The following is an 18386-nucleotide window of genomic DNA, read 5'->3' as shown; positions in this document are numbered from 1 at the left end:
GAGTCCTATTTGACTGTCTGCCGGAAAACCTTAGGGAATTGACATATCGCCGCGTTGTCACCTCTCAAGCAGACCCCGGGAATCCTTGAAGAACAGATCCTTGTTTATGATGTTGGTGGCCCACGATCCAATCGCATGCGTCCAAGTGATGATAAGATTGACATGCTCCCAACCCCGCACTTTCTACCCCGGACTGGATGCTGGATGGCTTAGCGGTTAGCGTCACACAGCTTTGTTCCATGGGATGCTAGACCTCGAACCCTTGAACTTAGTTGGCTTGGCTGAAAATGATAACCCAATTGACAGAATGCAGAGGAGATGAGAGCCATCAATGCTGATTCGATCATGGTTGAGACATCCAGCGATGGTCTCGACATGCTACTTTCATGCCGTCGCATTCAAGACCCTGGATCTGGCTTGCACATGTGCGACAACTTGGTTGATAAAAGCATGTGGCCGATGGTCTTCATTACCGTGCGCTTCCCAAGTCCATCAGAGAAGATACAGACGCTTGGATGCGATTGAATTCATCGTCACCCGTGGTACGCCGTTCGAGTCCATGAATATTTATAATCTCGGACATGTAGTTAGCGAACTGTCGAGCTACGTCTAAAGGTGCGTATACAGGGATTTCGATTCATCATATCCTAACTATCTTATTCATGACTCTAGAGTTTCTATGTCTATGTATCGATATTTCAACAAGCAATGCAAAAAGAAGGGTATATTGTTTTGCATTGAAACACAGATATGCATGCACCCTCCTTTCCCTCCTAGAACGCTGACTGGCTAAGAGCAAGAGAAAAACATCCACATATATTCAAACACCCAATGAATGCAAGAAGCCATTAAGAAAGAGAGAGCATACAGACACTGATCAATCTGTACGTAAAAAAAGGGGGGAGGGGAAGAGAATATAAATAAAAAGACAATCAAAGATATCGTATGCTTGGATTAGAAGAAAAAAAGACATGGTTTGATGATGACATAGTTCCCTCCCGTTATCCGTATATGTACCCGGGCTCCTCATTATGTATTTCCTCTTTTTTTTTTTTTTTGTGGAAGAAATAAAATAATAAACACATAAGCGATAACCGTGTGCGTATAAGCGTATTCGTAAGATGTTACCCGTTTCCTGAAGATGCAAGAGCAGAGAGTGTCTCTGTTTTCGTAAAATAAGAGAGTCATTAATAATGCGATCGAACGTCAACCCGAAAGGAAGGAATGACGGTTCGCTCCTTCCTCGACTGTCGACAGTCGGCTCTTTCCCGCAAACTCGACTGTGACATCCGCCCCAGATTCTTTCGACAACATCAACTTCCCCCTTTTTTTGATGATCCATCAACCTCCCTTGTCGAATATTGAGATTTCGTCAATATGGCCGCTGGAATCCCGGGCCCTGCTGTGCGCCGGACGACATCGCGCTGGGATGAATATGAAACAGCTGGATCAGCTTCCGTCCCACGCTGGGTTCAATTTCAGTGCCATCGCGAGCAATCTTGACCTCCCGGTTGGAGTTCCACGGATTGCGAAGACCTCGCGTACGATAGAAGGGAAGTCTCTCAGTGGAGATCCATTCAATTCGAAACGGCTTCCCAAATGTCTGGCCACCAGCTGCGAGATCCTCTCCGCCCAACTCCGCCGCACCCTTCTCGTTCTTAACATCTTCGCCAGGCCTATTGTCATCGTTCTCCTCGTCGTTATCGCTGTTGTCATTGCCCTGGCTATCCGCACCGTCGTCGTTATCATCGTTGCTGTCTTCGGATGAATCCGCTTCCCAAAATATCGTTCCGCGCGCTGAGTCGTCGATAATCCGCCCTTTCGGAGCCGTTTCTGTCGCTTCAGTGGGAATCACCTCCAGATCATCAGCTTCACTTGGAGGAATCTCGGGCCGCGGTGGCGCCTCAAGAGCGAGCGCCTCATCATCAGTGATGGCAGACACCATTCTTGCATAACCGAAATACTCTCCGGATTTATTCGCTGAGAAAATCAAGTACACATTGTCCGCAGACTGTTTAGAATTTGTTAGGAAACAAATGTCACACACACAACATATACATGAATAAAGAAGGGCCAACCTTACCTCATATGCTCGGTTCAAAGCTGCTTCGTTGTGAGTCTGTGTCGCCCAGATGCCACTTCGACGACTGAGCTCTAAATCTTCCAATGTCAAACTTTTGACGATGAAGAATCTATCGGGGACTCTGGAAGGCCGTCGGGAATGGCTGACAAGACGCTCCTCTGCCGCCCTTTTCTCCTTCCCCTCTTCTTGAGCCTGAGCTTCTCCCTCATCGCTAGGTCGAGCAGACAACGGGTTGTTTTGGCCAAAACTAGCTGCAGTGGCACCTCTACGCAATCGGCAGACCAAACGTACTCCCTGGAACCTGGAGTCATGGAATCTAGCCACAGCTGCAGCACAAGCAGCCTCACTTTTATAGTTCACAAAGGCACAATTGCTCTTGGAAATCAAGAACACACTTTCAATGTCGCTGGTTGCATCTTTGGAAAAATGATCTTTCAGGTCAACAACGTTGGTCGAGGGGGGAAGATTGCCAACCCATAAAGCGTGTCCCGATTGCTTGGGTTTCCGTGGAGGACCTCGTGGTGGTATGATGGGAATAACTACAGATGATTGCCGTGCAGAATTGTGACCTATGCCATCCGGAATATGTTAGCCAATGTCCATCGCGCTACGAAACATATACAGATATCGCAAGAATTCACATACCCAAAGCGGCTAGAGGAGCCCCCGACTGCTTCATGCGTGATGATCCGTCGACAATGGTTGAGGAGACATCATAGCCCGCCGAGGCCCTTTGTTTCTCCGATTCCCTTGTAGTGATTCCCAGCTGAGCCTGGCGATAGTGATGGAATATTTGCGTTTGTCCTTCTATGCGCGTATTCGGCGTTACACCTTGCAGCTCGCCGTATCCAGGACTGTACTGGTGCTGCGTATAGAATGGATGACTGTATCCCGGAGAATGTGGATGCATGGGCGCTCCACTTTGATGATGGGGAGTAGGGTAGGGCGAGTAAGCTCCCTGAAGCTGCGGGTTCTGGTGTATGTACGCATTGTGGAAAGGCGGGGAGTAGGGCATGTTGTAAATTGCACCTCCTGGAGCATTCGGGCTGGCGTAAGGCATCTGCGCAACTGGGTACATCATTCCCTGTGGCTGATGAGTTGGAACGAATTGCATTTGGATGTTCTGTTGCAGAAACGATCGTGACGGACTCTGATAAGACGGCAATGCAGATACTATCTCGCTCATGTTCAATGACGGCGGGTTTGCTCTGTGAACATCAGAAGCCGAATGCTCGAGCGAGGCTGATTGATGCTCATTTGTTGAATCTGTGGTCTGGCGTGAGATTCCTGGTGGTTCGATGCTTTGTGTCAGGTCCGAGGAAGGATCACCTGGATAGTCTGTTAGGCGACTACACTGATACAGGCAACTCACAAGATGGACATACCTAAAGAGCCCTGGTCGCTCTTCCCCGAGATGGGTTCACGCTCGGGTAACATAGTCTCTTCAACGATCCCATCTCCGGAACTCTGAGAGTGGTCCGATGAAACATCGCCCATGGAGGCTACTAGCGTTTGGAAAGTATAGGTCGCGATGTATAGCAGACGCGTCTTTGTGATCGAGAGAGATGAAAGTTAAGTCACTTCTCTCCAATCCACGTGAAATGAAAATGGCGGCTATCGACAAACTTCAATGGCCAACCGGCTTGGTCACAGGTCCTACATATCGAGAGGAATGTTAGCAGACTATATCAAAGAAAAATCGGATACTGGAACAGAGCAGAAAAGAAGACAAGTGGCCATAGAAGGACAGGGTGGCAACGGTCATCAACCCTCTCAGAGGCCTGAACAGCACTCTTTCCCCGTTACAGAATGGACACTGCAATGGTAACGAGTGAGGAATAAACTTATATGCCTCGCGACCCCGACTGGTATGAGGCGGGAACCTTTTCCACTCAGCCGAAGTCTGGTACTCAGTGTCCGAAAACTGCCAGTGTGGTCTTTATCCACAGCAAAGAGATATAGAGCGGCTGTATTATCCGAGAAAGCAGTTACGGCGGGCTAAGCCGAGCGGGGTGACAGTGTTTGTTTAGGGAAATCGGTACAGACAGAATGTGTGTGTGTGTGTGTGTGTGGTTCGAGACTTTCGAAAAAGAGGCTTGGGTCAAGGAATAATCTCTCGAACGCACACGAGGAGCCCGTGCAAGACTGAAACAAACTTGTGGTTCGAAAAAAGTGATAAGAGAATGGAGCCACCGCCGAAACAGTGTGCACAAAATGAGGGTTGAGAGGATTGGATCAAGATGCTGTAAATGTTTGGTCCAATCAGCTGCTCGCACAGCCAAGCAGACTGGCAGCACTACAGGGGGCAGCGTGATTCTCGAAGCACAAATTGGGCAGCCACGGAAACCGGCCAGGGGAGTCGGAGCCACCTTACCTGCTGTGATTAACGAGCCGGCTCCTTTTTCAGCCACAACCTCCTAGAGGTGCTGTCTGTCTGTGCTTTTAGATGAGCACTTGGGTTGGCTTAATCACGGGCCTGTGGACGTTTAGAGTTAGGTTTGTGTCTAGAAGTTTTGCATCGTCTCACTTATGGATTGAGACGATAGATTCAAGACTGGATATCTTGTTGTTGCCATCGACTGAGACAACAAAATGGTGATGGAACTTGATGGAACGGAAGAAGAAACAACTTGCGGGATACTTACCTTTTTTTTTCTTTGCCGCTTGTGAATCGAGATGTCATCCGAAAAAGTAACTCGCACCACAAAGACACACAGGTACAATGCTGCGTTGATTGTGGAGGCAGGATAATATCAACTCCGGGGCGAGAAGTATGCTCCTGTTATCAGAAAAAAAAAAAAAAAAAAAAGAAAAGTATGAGCCATACAACCATCGAACAAGGGAATCAAGTGGAGAGGAGCTTCTAAGAGACGTGACCCAGTGCTGTAGGGTAGACCCGCAGAGGCTCTTTTTTCCGCAGAGCTCTTACAAAGCACCAGATACGAATGATTGAATGTGCTGTGAGATCAGGATGAGGCAAGGATATGTTTACCTACCAGGTTCAATTGGATCAAGGTAGGGCTGAGCTTTTGTTTACTCGATCCCCACAACAGTATATGATATGATCAGTCAGTGTTTGGTGGCGAGGATACTGATAAATGACACGCAGAGTCCAGTTTCTGAAACTCTAGGTTAGTAATTACATTCCGCACAACACGAGAAAGAGAAGAGCTCTTGGCTTGTGTAGAAGACACACCAGTGGAGTACATTCGACCCAGGATCCCCTTTTTTTTTGCGGATGAAAGTCGGTAGGCTGCACTAAGGGACGGCTGCACATGGAGGCCTAGACCTCAATGCTGCAGAAGTGCATTGAAAGCCAGGGAGAGCTCGAGATCCACCGGAACGACTTAGACTCACTTACCAAGTGCTCTAGTTCATGAGGAATCGATTACAACGGTGGCGTGGAATGTTTTAAAGCAAACAACAGCCACAATTGATCAGCGTCTTTCGGCACGTTAGTCTCTTCGTGACGGCGCCAAAATTCAAAGTTGAGCTTTTTTATCTTTAGAAGCGGAGATAGAAGCATCAACGTCAGATACGCCACAGACTAACTTGAGCTGTTACATGCAGATTGACAAGGATTGACGATGGAGCTTGACGGGAGTTTGTATGGTTCGGGGTCCAGATAAGCTGAATAACCTATAAGAGACACAGGTTTGACGAAGAGATGGAGTATGGCAAATTGATGCCAATGAACAAATTTAATGCATAGCGGAGAATGACAACGAGAAAAGAGAATACGAGCAAAATCGGTAAAAGAGTGAGGTTAGGAAGAGTAGGAATTGCAGTATCGAATCTTCTATAAAATACGGGAACGTACCTCTGGAAGTTTTGTAGGTACCTTTTCCTTGCACGCCTGACCCGTTTTATGCAGCCACAACGAAAAAAATACACATATGGGGAAAGAGATCATTTGTCGTTACCGAATTCAGACAGCCTCGGATCCAATTACTTTATTCCCATTTCTTGACAGTTTCCACAATTTCAAATTTTTGGATGGAGGATAAGTACTCCATATTAGTTTTGAGAATTACTATATTCGGACAGTGGAAAGTACCTGACAGCTTCCTTTAATAGAAAAAAAGGGGGTCCTTTTGATACCAGATCTACAAATACATCGAATCACATAGCGCAGTCCTTCCCATATAAAAATTTGCATCCGGACTGGCAGCAGAAGATTGGAGAGCCGTGAAACGGGTAAACTTACATTACGAAAGTGGCTCAACCCCTACCACAATTATGAATTTCTGATTTGCAGATCGGTGTGGCGTTTTTCAGTGCTGTCTCATGACTCGCCGGTATTGATTGGTACGATGGCATGAGCGTTGTGGTGGCTGAATTCTATTCTGTTGTATGGCTTCGAGATGCTTCACTTTTCTACGATATACGCTTCTTCCCTCGGCTTCGGGGGTCATGGAATCGAGCCTTATCGAGACTCGGGAGCAGCTGCCCCGTGATTCGCCACCTTTCATGCTTCCTAGCGGGTTATGAGCAAGTACCGGAAGTGGGAACAAACTGAGCATTGATACTTAGTTCAATACCAAGGCAACTAGTCTCCTGTTTCTCATGCCATGGCCTTTCAAAGTGTCAGGTCGTCGGTTGAATCAGCCACGCAACGTGATTGGTGGGGTCCTTCCCGGTCGTGTATTGAAAATTACAGACCTACATACTAGGGCTGCTTCAGTTTCGGCCTGCACATGTATCAGTTCTTTCGTTCTTTCGCGTTGTCTTCAAGTTTGTCTCGTTTATTTGCAGCATCATCAAATATTTCGACTTTCCACCAATCAGATCATTGGTTCTATCTCTGGTGGCAAATAGAAAAAACTGCCAAACCAAGAATTGCGGTACGTGGTAACATATTTTCATTCTTACGCGCGTACCCTCCCTCATATCATCGGAGATCGAGAAACGGGTACAGTACCACTAGCCCCGAAGCTTGGATTTTGTCCACTCATTTGGGGCTTAGACTCTTCTAGTTCATTCTAGCTGTAATTTTAATGGGTGCTAAACTAGATCCATGACTCAACAGAATATGGAGATACGGTGAAAATTACTAGTTGCTCCACGTTGGAACCATCCGGACATCGAACATTCTAAAAAGTCAAAGAAACAAAGATACTCGACCAGTATAACACACTTTGAAGTATGTATCCGTAACTAGAAAATATGAATTGTCTCCCCAAACTGCCTAACAAGGCAAATAGAATTCAAGCTAATACAGCAGCGTATCAGGGCAGAAATGAATACGGAAGTAAGCAGTTGTGTTTGACCAGGGCCGGTAAGAGATACCAGCCAATCGTTTAATACATCCCTTGCCGCTTTCGGCATGGCGCATACAGAACTGATTGTATCTACTATATGGATGTATATACTCAATACTCGATGCAAAACAGTAGCGAAGTTACAGCACTGAGGACGCAGGTCATGTTCAAGCTGTTAGGTATTTGGTGCCTGTATGGCTACAATGCAGTCTGACGGTTTCACGCTGGACGCTATATAGTTTCTAGAAACGGTTCGAGTTAGGGCTAAGGTAGATTCAGTTTCGAGTATATGGGGTACCTTAAATACGATTAAGATCTGACAATGCAAGGATATTATTATATTCCTGCCAGGAATCCCTGCATGAATTGACGTTTTCATTTTTAGAGTAGGAGGATCATTCAGCAGTCATCATCTGTTCGCAGTGATATAACTATTTTCTAAAGATTATGTCCCATGAGCTTAGGTCCTTTTCATCCTCAGCCATGTGTATGTCATACTGGTACTCTTTTCCGAGAAGAGACGCTGATTCGTGCATAGACAGTATAGTTTATATAATCATGCATTAAGTTGGAGGTAACGTGCATAAGTCGATGATCATCTCCGCATACAACTCGACTGCTTCGACAAAGTGTATCAGAAGGACAGAATATCCTTCGGGATTGATGTGCAAATTACACTCGCAAGAAATTAATCATGAGACGTAGAAACATGCCAATGTTGATAATCGTCTGTTGTCTTTTTTGATAGTCTGACATGTGAAAGCGCGCTATAGTGTTCTACGAGCAATCTGTCTTGATCAATGGTGCCTGAGCATCAGTCACGAGATCCATTGTAGATCCCCCCATCAAGCCAAGATTTTCGTCGTGTGGCAAATCTGTATGGAGTAGCTGCAGGACCCGTTATGCCTATGTCATTGTTTACTTCCCGTTTTAAGTACAGGCTAAGCCCCTCCTTCGGCTTCTTTCCAATCCTTCTTCCTTCTCTTCTTCCCATCCTTCTCGATGTGAACCCCTCGCTTTGACATACTCACCCTCAAACCTCGACCGCTTATAGGACAATCAAATGTCTTGATTCCCATGATCAGCCTCGGCCAGCTTATGTATTCGGAAACCACCCGCTCCGATCCGCTATTGTCGTACCATACGAGCCCGGTAGTTTATCAGCCAAAAAGGCCAGCTGGCGAACGATGGAGAGCAACAAATGAAGCGTTCGCCACTGCGAGAATCTAATGGGAAAATGCTCCCGAGTCCTCCAGTTTCATTCGATAGTCTCTCCCTGGAAAGGGAAGAGAAGCTGGCGCGGAACCTAGTTTACTACCACTGGCTGATTCGTCATGCGCTGCCACGGTCGAGACGGATACCCGCGGAAAATTTCATTTTCAAATGCCGTGTATGAATCGTGCTACATACTTCTTCCGTCTGGAGACACAGTATCCTGAAATAGGATATTGGCTCATCCGCTGCTGGAAATATATTTACTCGAATCGCCACCTCATAACTCGGCGCGACTGTTGCGGTTGCCGAACGTCTTCCTTTCTCGTACGTTGTATAACACGGATCCTGAAAGACCGGACGGACACACAAACAGGGCGAACTTAAAAAGATCTACCAGAGGATGAATGTTTCTTGTATCTTACTAAAGTAGGCAGGTAGTCCGTTTCGTTATGATATATCATTGCCAAAACAATCGAGATACAGGTAGATCAAGTGGGCATATCGAGAAAATCATTACTAGGATGTAAACACGATGCATAGAAGCTAAGCACGAATGCAGACGAATAAGAAGTGTTGCATTGGATAAATGCAAATCTTGCGCAGGTTTACTCCGTACGGAGTACGTGTCCTAGGATGTAGGTCGAGAGCAATGTTTGGACGACGTTGAATTAGAGCTTGACTACAAGGCATCTTTTGCCTGACTCCCCGGCTCGGGCGAGAAGCAAGGACGAAAAAGTCGAGGTTCGACAAATGAAAACGATGCGAAGTGGTCGATAAGCGGGTAAGACTGGAGCCAAAAGAAAAAGAAAAAGGAACGGGAACCACGATTAAAGTGGGGTGGGGCCTATTGAGCTGTGGATCATATGGATGTCATGTCATTGTGGAGATAACGGTTTTGTCCAATAAAAGGCTCTAATAAGCGCCACATCAACGTATGCGGCGTTTTTATATGGAACTGTGGAGAGAACTTTCCCCAGACCGCACCCAAAATCTGACCAATCACGCTTTCGATCGGCATTGAGTCTCTACTTCATCCTTTCACTCTCACTCGTTAGGTGCACTCGTATCACCTCACTAGGAAAGATGCATTCTCCATTGTGGCTTGAAACGCCACCGCAAAGCTGCTACTCTTGTGGCATGTGACCATTGACATGTACATGTTGCATGACTAATGTGCTCGAGGCTTGGACTCCCGTCAGACAACCATCATGTTCGACTTCCGTGCTTTCCATTATCAATCTCTAAGCTCGTTAATTCGGCTCTAGTAGCCAATTGCATCTCTTCTAAGATCCATTTCAGCGGATGAATCGGGTGGCAAATATCTCACCCAAAAAAAAAGTACACAAAGTTCTCTAAGATACACCGAGAAACTTCTGTTTGGATACCTTCGCCGAGTGTACAGAGCCGACTCTCCGAGACTGCTGCCGTGTCTGCGCCCATGGAATCAGGTCTTATGATTTGTTTACGCTGATTGAATTGAATGGATCTAGGCATTGTGGCTGACGAACGAGGTTAGCGCTACAACTCATAACATGTGAAGCACTGTATGTCGATATACTTACGAAAATACTGCAATAGTGGATACAGCAACGCACGCCTCTGTCAAAAGAGCAAAAATTGCTCGTTCTTCGCCATCTTAATGACAAAGTAGCTCTGTCATTTGACTCATCTATGCCGTATGTACTTCGTATATTCGTATATACTTGGAGAACTCTATATCTGAAGCTCCCGGATCTTTGGTAATTGTGTATCACATTGTGGAGGCCGTGGAGTCAGTGGGATTTACGGGAATTGTACCGATTGTAGATAATAGTCCTACAACCCATACATGATCAGTGCATCCAGTGTCCACATATGCATGTACATCCGTATTCCGCGTGGATAAGAATTCTACCAGTAGAAGTGGAAAGAAAACATCTGCCTGAAGACAAAGACGACACCTAGGAGTTCTATTTTAAGTTTGTGACTCAACTTCATCTACTCTTTTCTCTGTTGGTTCAGCCACCGAGTGTGGCAGTTGAATCTGGCGATCCCTACAGCCGCCACTGAAAAAGCCACTTTTTGATATTAGAACACACTGGCTAGACGCCCAGCTGCATTTCCAACGAGGCTGCTAGATCAAAGTGGCCCGTCCTCGTCAGCTTCGTATAACACGACCACTCACGGGCTAGCACGCTGAGGACGCTCAGAACTAGACCCATTATCGTCGTCAGACCTAACGAGAAAAAAAAAATCACTTATGAATCAAAAGTTTTATGAGTCAATGTCGTACGATTCGGTATACCAGTTGCTCCGATTGTTTTTTGCACGGATAGAGAAGGGTGAAGAGACGCTGGGAATTTTGCCACTGTCCTTTTTGCCTTTCGGGGTTGATGCTGTTGTCCGGGTTTGAGAGATACTGTCCTTCGAAGGGGCATATGAAGAAGGATTTCAGGTGCCTAGGTATGGGTATGCCAGGAAGACAAGCATGAGAGAGGTTGTAGTGGCCTTGGAAATACCAATGCTTGAGGTGCCTATCGAGAGAAAATAGTCATTGAGCAAACACATATCATATTGGAAAGAAACGAGACGGGCATGGAGTCCTTATTAGGTGTATCTTCTCTAGTGTTCACATTGGTATCATGTATCCGTATACTGAATCATCAGTATATTATATGCGTCCATGAACGTATCAGAAATACCTAGATAGCAGGGCAAATTCAATGAACCCACTGACAATCGAGCAAAAATTTGGCAGAGTATGAGAAGATTTAATGTTTCGCAACTTATTAACATTGAAGAGTAGGTATCGAAAACGAAGGACAGGAAATAGATAGGTCCATCAGATATCATCTGACATAACAATAATGCATGAAGCGTTACCATAATGAGACGGAAAGTAGTATGTGATGAGCAAAACAAAACACGAAAGATAAAAAAAATAAGAGATCATCATGGGTTGACCTTCGGGAGAACGGCCATTTCATAAACATTGCAACATTGAGTGGGAAACAAGGAACAAAAACAAAGGTATCGTGCAATTACATAGTATATATCCAAAGCATCGAGATGATTTTATCCTCTTGCCTTATTCATTTATCAACGCCCAAGGATGAAACTTTGCCTGCGAATCTTGCACCGGCACTACCCCTCTTCTGGAGTTTTTCTCGCTCCTTGCTGTCAAGCGGCGCAAGGGCATGGGCCGCTGAATGTGCTTCAGAATTCGACCCTCCTCGAATTAGGGGTAGGGATGATAGAGTATCGGCCGTTGATCTACCAGAACTTGGGATATTATTATTGATTATGGCAGTTGATGTTGATGGCGGAATGGAACCTGAAATGGTAGCCGTGCGTTGGCTAATGTACAATTGCGCCGCTGGCGAAAGAAGAATAGGCGCTGGTTGCTGTGGGATCTCTGCTCCGTTCTGTACGAGGAGTTCGGCGATGGGGAAGGGAATGGGTTTGGGTGGTGCTTGTTTGGCGGTGCTCACGGGAGAGAATCCAGGCGATGTAGATCCAGGAGTGGCTGGATCGGCGGCAGCAAGAGCGAGAAAGACGGTGTGCGTGTTCCGTGACCGATCTGTAGCATTGACGTTGGCTCTCAATGCTATGCCGTAGAGAACTCCTTGTATATCATTCTTCTTGATCGATGCCAATAGTGTCTCGTTAGGAGTACTATAATGAGATAGTCCTGCCACTAACGGTTGTACGTATGCGTGTTCAGCGTACTTGGCAGTGATAAACTTCAATCGCTGTTCACGAGAAGATTGCGGTTGAGGCTTCAACGATTGATCTAAAGTGGCCTCCCAGATCATATTACTGACCCGGTTTCCGATTTGCAATAGGATTTCCACAATGTCATTCGAGAACGAGTTCACATCCAACGTCAACGACCGAATCTTTGAGATATGAGTCCCCAAAGAACGATGGATACCGCTGCATTCTATGCACAGTACAATCCCGAGGTTAATCGATACCCATTCAACTTTGAGCGTAGACCCGCAATCAGCACACCACTTATTCCCATGGTCAGCATCTCGAATAGTCTGCAATAATTTGCCGGGGTTTTCTTCATAACTATGACTGTCACTCCGAATATAGCTTGGTCGTGCACCAACAGTTGTCCGTCGGTTGACACTATTCGCATTTGCCGATGTGGTAGTGGAATAAGAATGTTGTCCCGAATAAGAAGAGCTTTTACCAGTCAGGATAGAGCCAATGTCACGCCGGATGGAATTGCTCTCGCTGTGCGATGATGGTGGAGGCATGGATGGTGGCGCACTCTGCCCTTCAACCGCACTTTGTAGAGCGTTATTGATGGCCGTTATCCAATTACTCATATCTTCTTCGGAAGTTGCTTGATATATGCGCTTATACTGAGGAGTAATAACCTCAAAGCAAAAACGACGTTCAGCATTTCTAGCCTCGCGAACAGAGGCCATGCGAAGGTCGATGGGTTCTATATGCAAATCTAACCGTTGCTTCCAGTTACTATATTCGGAAAGTTTGCCCTGATCCAGCACAATCCAAAACCTGAACACGATGTATTAGTAAAGACTCTAAAAGCAAAGTCAAAGAAGGGGAAAGCCTACTTGTGCCATGCTTGTTTATTAATACCCTTAGGATCAATATGCGAGCCAGGCCGCGATAAAGCCCAGAGCAAGCCTTCCTTTCTTTGAGGGCCACCTTGTTTGTCGGGACCAGATACCGACGAGCTATCACGTTCTTCAAGATCGCGAATGCCCTTGAAACGGTTTGCGCCACCAGTAGAGCTGGCATTGGACAGAGAGCTCGTAAGACCAACTTGCCCAGGAGACTGAGCTGTCTGTGAAGAGACTGACGATGCATTACTATGCACGTTTCTGAGCTGGGAGCCAGTACTATCTGCTCGATTGAGCTCTGTTTCCGGCTGCTGTGCACTATTTACTGCTCCAATTGCAGCCGAGGTACTTGCACTGTCTGGTTCCACATAAGTCTTACTGCTTTTCTCCAAAGCACGTCGTTTCTCTTCTCTTTCTGTCCTTTTGAACTGGAATTCCTTATCGGCTTGATCAACTTCTCGTACCAATGCCTCCAGTTGTGGAAGCATATCCTCCACTTTCTTAGCTGTTGACAGATAGTTTCTTGCTTGTGTTTCTGCATACTTGGTGAGATGTGACAACACTTCTTGTTCCTTTCGACCACCATGAAGATCCTGCATGAAAGATGAATAGTCGAATCGTTTCAGCTCAAAGTTGCGTCGTTTAGTCTGATACTTGGAATCGCTCTCAACCCGTTTCTTTTCCTTTAGTGAATCCTGCCGTTGTCCCAAGTAACGACCGACATAGGCGTAGTAGTCCCTGCTTTCTTCGTCAAAATCTTTTTTCTTGGATTCTGCCTGCTTGATATCATTCTGATATAGTTTGGTCAATGGCTCGATGACGAGTTTCTGGAGCTGAACAGCGTTGAGTTGTTCATATTTCAGGATCTCCCGCGCAATCTTCTCAAAATAATGCTCCATGGCTGGCTGAATAGCATTAGCATTGGAGGTGGACGCATCGTTCAGGGCAGAAATGAATGCGTTCACGGCATCGTTGCAAGCTAACTGCGCCACATGAGCCGCCTCGGCCTTCTTAAGAACTTTCTTAATCTTCGTTCGCATACTCCCTGTTTTCTGCTCGAGTGCTTTCATAGTCGCACGAAATAATGGACCATCCTCCACGGCGCTCATATCCTCACCTTGTCGTGACGGAAGATCGACTTTGACCGGAGCGGGCGTGTTGGGGACCGGAATGGAAGAAGACGACGATGGTGGATTAGGGATTGCAAGCTCTCCATGATTAACCGTCTGTCCTGCCACGCCGAAAGGGCCTTCTGTGTCGCTCGAATGCGACAAAGCCGACTGACTGGACGGCACGCGATTGCGAGAGGGATACCCAATATCCAAGTGCGGTGGTGACATCAATTGCGGGCTAGAGCCAGGGCGCGATGTGTTTTGTATCCAAAACGTAAGATTCGCCAAGGTGTTTAGGCGGTTGGTCCTTTGATCATAATCGAGAAAACTGCAGCTATTGCGCCACCCGCCTCCCTTATCTTCTACCGCCTTGGGTGGTTTCCATTTCCAAGTCCACTCAAACTGAACCGAGGGACTCCCACTAGTCGAGAAATCGCCCACCAACTGTACATTCGAATTGTTTTGTAAATTCGGGTTCGCATGGAACTCTCTTGTGATCAAGTTATCGAGTTCCTTGATGTTGGACGCATGCGCAAATGTTAGGCCCATAAGATTTGTATCCGTAGTCTCTGGTAGAGAAGTTGCCACTCCATTGATGTTGGAATTGTAGACTTGACCCGACTGTGTCTGCCTGATTATGAACGTGAATTTGAATGAAAGTTCTTCGTCATTGTTCAACCGAAGGAGGAAGGAGGGTATCGAAGTAGACTGCGGAGGGTCGGGGTCCTGGATACGGGACACATTAGAACCATCGAAATTTGGACATCTGACAGATTACTATACCTGCACATATTCAACGGGAGAGTCATCGCCAGAATCACGCGCCGCGATATATCTCGATGCCGGAAATGCATTTGGTGTAATATGTAGTAGTGCTCGCCCATGCGAATTCAGAACAGTTATATTTGCGATCGCAACTACACAGTAGCGTACGAGTTAAACACAGAAAAAGACAAACAAAGCTATGGCGACGCCGAGAGAAACTCACATCTATTCTGGTCCTTGAAGAACAAGGTCCCCGAATCATCGATTTTGCTCGAAACAGTTCCCATTCTCCCCGACTGATCATGGAACGAGCGCAAATGGCAAGCTAGTATTTCGCAAATGCAAAGTGACAGGCGTAGCTCGACAAGTTATGAACATCGAGCACCAGAGTGTTGCAGTTTCGTGTGAATCCAAACGAGTGACAAATCCTTAAAAGTCGGAGCCAGGTCTCATCTCAGCCTTGTATTGGTAGACCAAAACAGTTATATAGACTTGAAGGACGGTGGCTGGTATGGCATATGAAACGCGGAAATCGAAGATTCACTAGTCGAGGGATGAAATATGTTTTATCTGTTTGCCTGGTAGCGAGTGGCTTGGTTCAGGAGTATACAAGGACAGGTGGAACAAAAAGAAGTGGTTGTCACGCAGTAGTGAAGGCTGTCTGTCTCAGAAAGAACACATGACGAAAGGGTCTGGCGGGAGACTTTGTTGCCTGGTCATTGACTGAATGGCCGAGTTCAAGTCAAATGAGTGATGAGCTATATCGAGTGATGGTGCCACCAGTAGTTGGAGGAAGAAAAAGGTGAGCGCGACGACTCCAGATGAGAAGATGGTGGAAGGGAAATAGGAATGAATGTGGTGGTGGTGGTTGTTCCAGCAAAAGTTAGGTGGGGGAGATTCAGCCCCATACTCTCTTAGTCAAAGGCTTAATTTTGCCTGCCAAATACAAAAATACAAATATCCATCGATATTAGTTGCCTAGAGTTACCTACAGTCCTATGTATTTTTTATCTCAACTCGCCTGATCCAATATGAAATGCCACTCACTCGACAGATGCCACAGCCACGGTACTAACATGATCTTGTAGATCTATTGGTTAGTGAATAGCTGCGAAGTTACAAGGCCCGTGTGAGAGCTAGGACGACTTATCACAGTTAACCCGCAGCTCTGCAGTATTAATCCCAATTTTATTCGACATGCCAGCATCAATATAGACAGGGAAATCAACCAGTGATCTCAACCAAACCAGCCATGACCTCATGACAGAAGAAGTGAGAACCTAGCCAGCCAGTCTCAAAACCGACAAAAAGCGAAATATACAATAACATACAGAATGAATCAAGATCAAGAATATTATAGGAATAAGTCATGAGCAAGCCATCAAGGCAAAGAAGAAACAATTATGGTCAGAATCATCAAACCGTACTGTAGATCGTGGGAAATCATTCATGCCTCAGCCGCTGCTGCCTTGGCCGTGCTATCATTTGACGCCTCTCCGTTTGTGTTTTCGTTGTGAGGTGGCTTTTCATTTGATGTTGCCTTAGCATGCCCGTCGACAGTCCCATCCGCTTCGATCCAGTCCCGGAATTTGCTTTTAACGTCCTTCAAGTCATGTATATGGTGCTTACCAGACTCAGTGCCAGTTGCCTGTCCCGCCCGCTCGAGCAGGTCTTGCTCATCGGAACTGGACAGTGATGACGAAGAGCCATTCACTTGCTGCGTATAAACCATGTTGCCTCGAGCGCGTTGTTTCTCGGCTCTTCGTTGCTCTTTAAGACGGTTCATCCGTTCCGCGTCCTTTTGGCAGTCAAGCGTCGTGATCTGAAGGCCGGGGAAGTTCTTGGACAAGAATTCACGTAGAAGCGGAAGCTTCTCAGCATTCGGTCGGTATGTACCACTGTCATTGTCGATAATCAATTCATAAGCCGAGCAGTCATCCTGATCTTTTTCTGTCACGTCGACTTCATCTGATCCTAGTTCCGTGCCGCTTTCACTAGTTCTCGGGCGGCTGCTGGAAATAGAAGTTATAGATTCTCGAAATCGACGATGTTTTTTGCTGGGTCGCACAAAGAATTCTCCGGAAAAGGCAACGTAAATAGAAACGTCACTGTGCATAGTATGTTTACTCAGCAAGTCAATGCCGAATTCTTTACCAGTCTCTGTGAATCGAAGCTGGCCATCCAGAGTCAGGATATAGGTAAAAATACGCCCCCCACGACCGTGATCGACAAAGTCCAGGAAGAGCTTGGTCAGTTCCGTACACGGGCCAGGGAATGTCCCATTCATGGTACTGCGATCAAAGTTGTAAATCCGCGCATGTTGGTGATGCAAGGCACGGTTCAAAATGCGTCCACGGAGACTGTGGGAGGTGAACATCCCTGCCACAAATGGCTTGAACTCGACATATCGATGATACAAATCATCAGGTACGGGACCCTCGAGTTGGATTTCGATTGCTTGGAAGCTGATGACAACATTAGTGAGTCGATTTTATATATTCTTGCTGACAACACATACTTATATGGAGTTGTCTTTCCCTCAGCATTTTGATTCTCTGATGTCCCAGAGGTTCCCAAAAGCCTTCCAATCAAAGGTGAGAAGTGCTTGAACCAGTATATCGGCCCAACTGTATATATATATGCACCGTTATCAGATTCTGTCCGCCCCAGCCACTCGACACTAACGATAAGCTCTGCGTTCAAGTCCCGTGAAGCAGATAAAGCCGCCACGACCGTTCTCACCATATAGGCTCTTTTGCTACCGGCGCGTTTCTTTAAATGATAGGCGCCCTCCTTGATTCCTGCCCAGTCATCTGTTATGCGATCTACCACCACGTGGGCGTTTCCCAACTTGTCGTCATGGTCTGCCGGATCTTCATCATAGACTCGGCATTTGAGATGAAATCCGGACGCAGGCACATTTGCAACAATCCATTCCGCATCCCACACCGGGTTGACGTTTCTTCTTATAGTAGGCGTCCGAAAGATGAGATTGGGATCTTGCTTGTGTCGTTTCGGGAGATCGGTCTTCAATTCAGCGTGCACGAAGGGATCGGACGATAAGGTACCAAAGTCGGCTGCGGGTAAGTTATTGGCTCGATGAAACGTGAATTTCAGTGTATAGCCGGGCGGAGCATGTGGGAATGGAGTATCATCGAACCCTCCAGGAGGATTGTTCTCTTCAGCCTTGTCGTGGTGGTCGGCAGGTCTGAATGCTAGGGCTTTGTCATGCGCCTTTTCTGTTTTCTCGACGAATTTGGGACCATAGCGCTCGATCATATGTTGTCGCTGCACTTCTGGCGCGACCTCAGTACCCATGGTTCCTTTCTTGGTTCTTCCTTCGTAATGTCACAGGAGCAGTTCCTGCTGC

General features: G+C 46.5%; 3 protein-coding genes across 3 annotated transcripts, besides 3 other annotated features; all 3 read right to left on the bottom strand.

Annotated features, from left to right (window-relative positions):
- Positions 1-1372: 1372 nt before the first annotated feature.
- TSTA_089650 (YT521-B-like splicing factor, putative) lies at positions 1373-3580 on the bottom strand (the record flags this gene model as incomplete). The annotated part of the gene is made up of 4 exons (XM_002478646.1): positions 1373-2011; positions 2084-2652; positions 2729-3412; positions 3469-3580. 4 exons carry the CDS (start codon positions 3578-3580, stop codon positions 1373-1375), a joined length of 2004 nt encoding a protein of 667 aa, XP_002478691.1.
- Positions 1680-1763: a microsatellite.
- A 553-nt stretch (positions 3581-4133) lies between the features above and the next one.
- Positions 4134-4155: a microsatellite.
- A 717-nt stretch (positions 4156-4872) lies between these two features.
- Positions 4873-4897: a microsatellite.
- Positions 4898-11630: 6733 nt separating this feature from the next.
- Positions 11631-15303, bottom strand: TSTA_089640 (ARF GTPase activator (Csx2), putative; the record flags this gene model as incomplete). Its single annotated transcript, XM_002478645.1, has 4 exons — positions 11631-13071; positions 13131-14977; positions 15035-15168; positions 15240-15303. 4 exons carry the CDS (start codon positions 15301-15303, stop codon positions 11631-11633), a joined length of 3486 nt encoding a protein of 1161 aa, XP_002478690.1.
- Positions 15304-16463: 1160 nt separating this feature from the next.
- On the bottom strand, positions 16464-18334 carry TSTA_089630 (C2 domain protein; the record flags this gene model as incomplete). The annotated part of the gene is made up of 2 exons (XM_002478644.1): positions 16464-17481; positions 17535-18334. 2 exons carry the CDS (start codon positions 18332-18334, stop codon positions 16464-16466), a joined length of 1818 nt encoding a protein of 605 aa, XP_002478689.1.
- Positions 18335-18386: the final 52 nt, after the last annotated feature.

The sequence above is a fragment of the Talaromyces stipitatus genome, genomic scaffold (genome assembly GCF_000003125.1).
Source record: "Talaromyces stipitatus ATCC 10500 scf_1105507295527 genomic scaffold, whole genome shotgun sequence".
Classification (NCBI taxonomy): Eukaryota; Fungi; Ascomycota; class Eurotiomycetes; order Eurotiales; family Trichocomaceae; genus Talaromyces; species Talaromyces stipitatus.
This window is presented reverse-complemented; position numbering and strand designations above follow the sequence as displayed.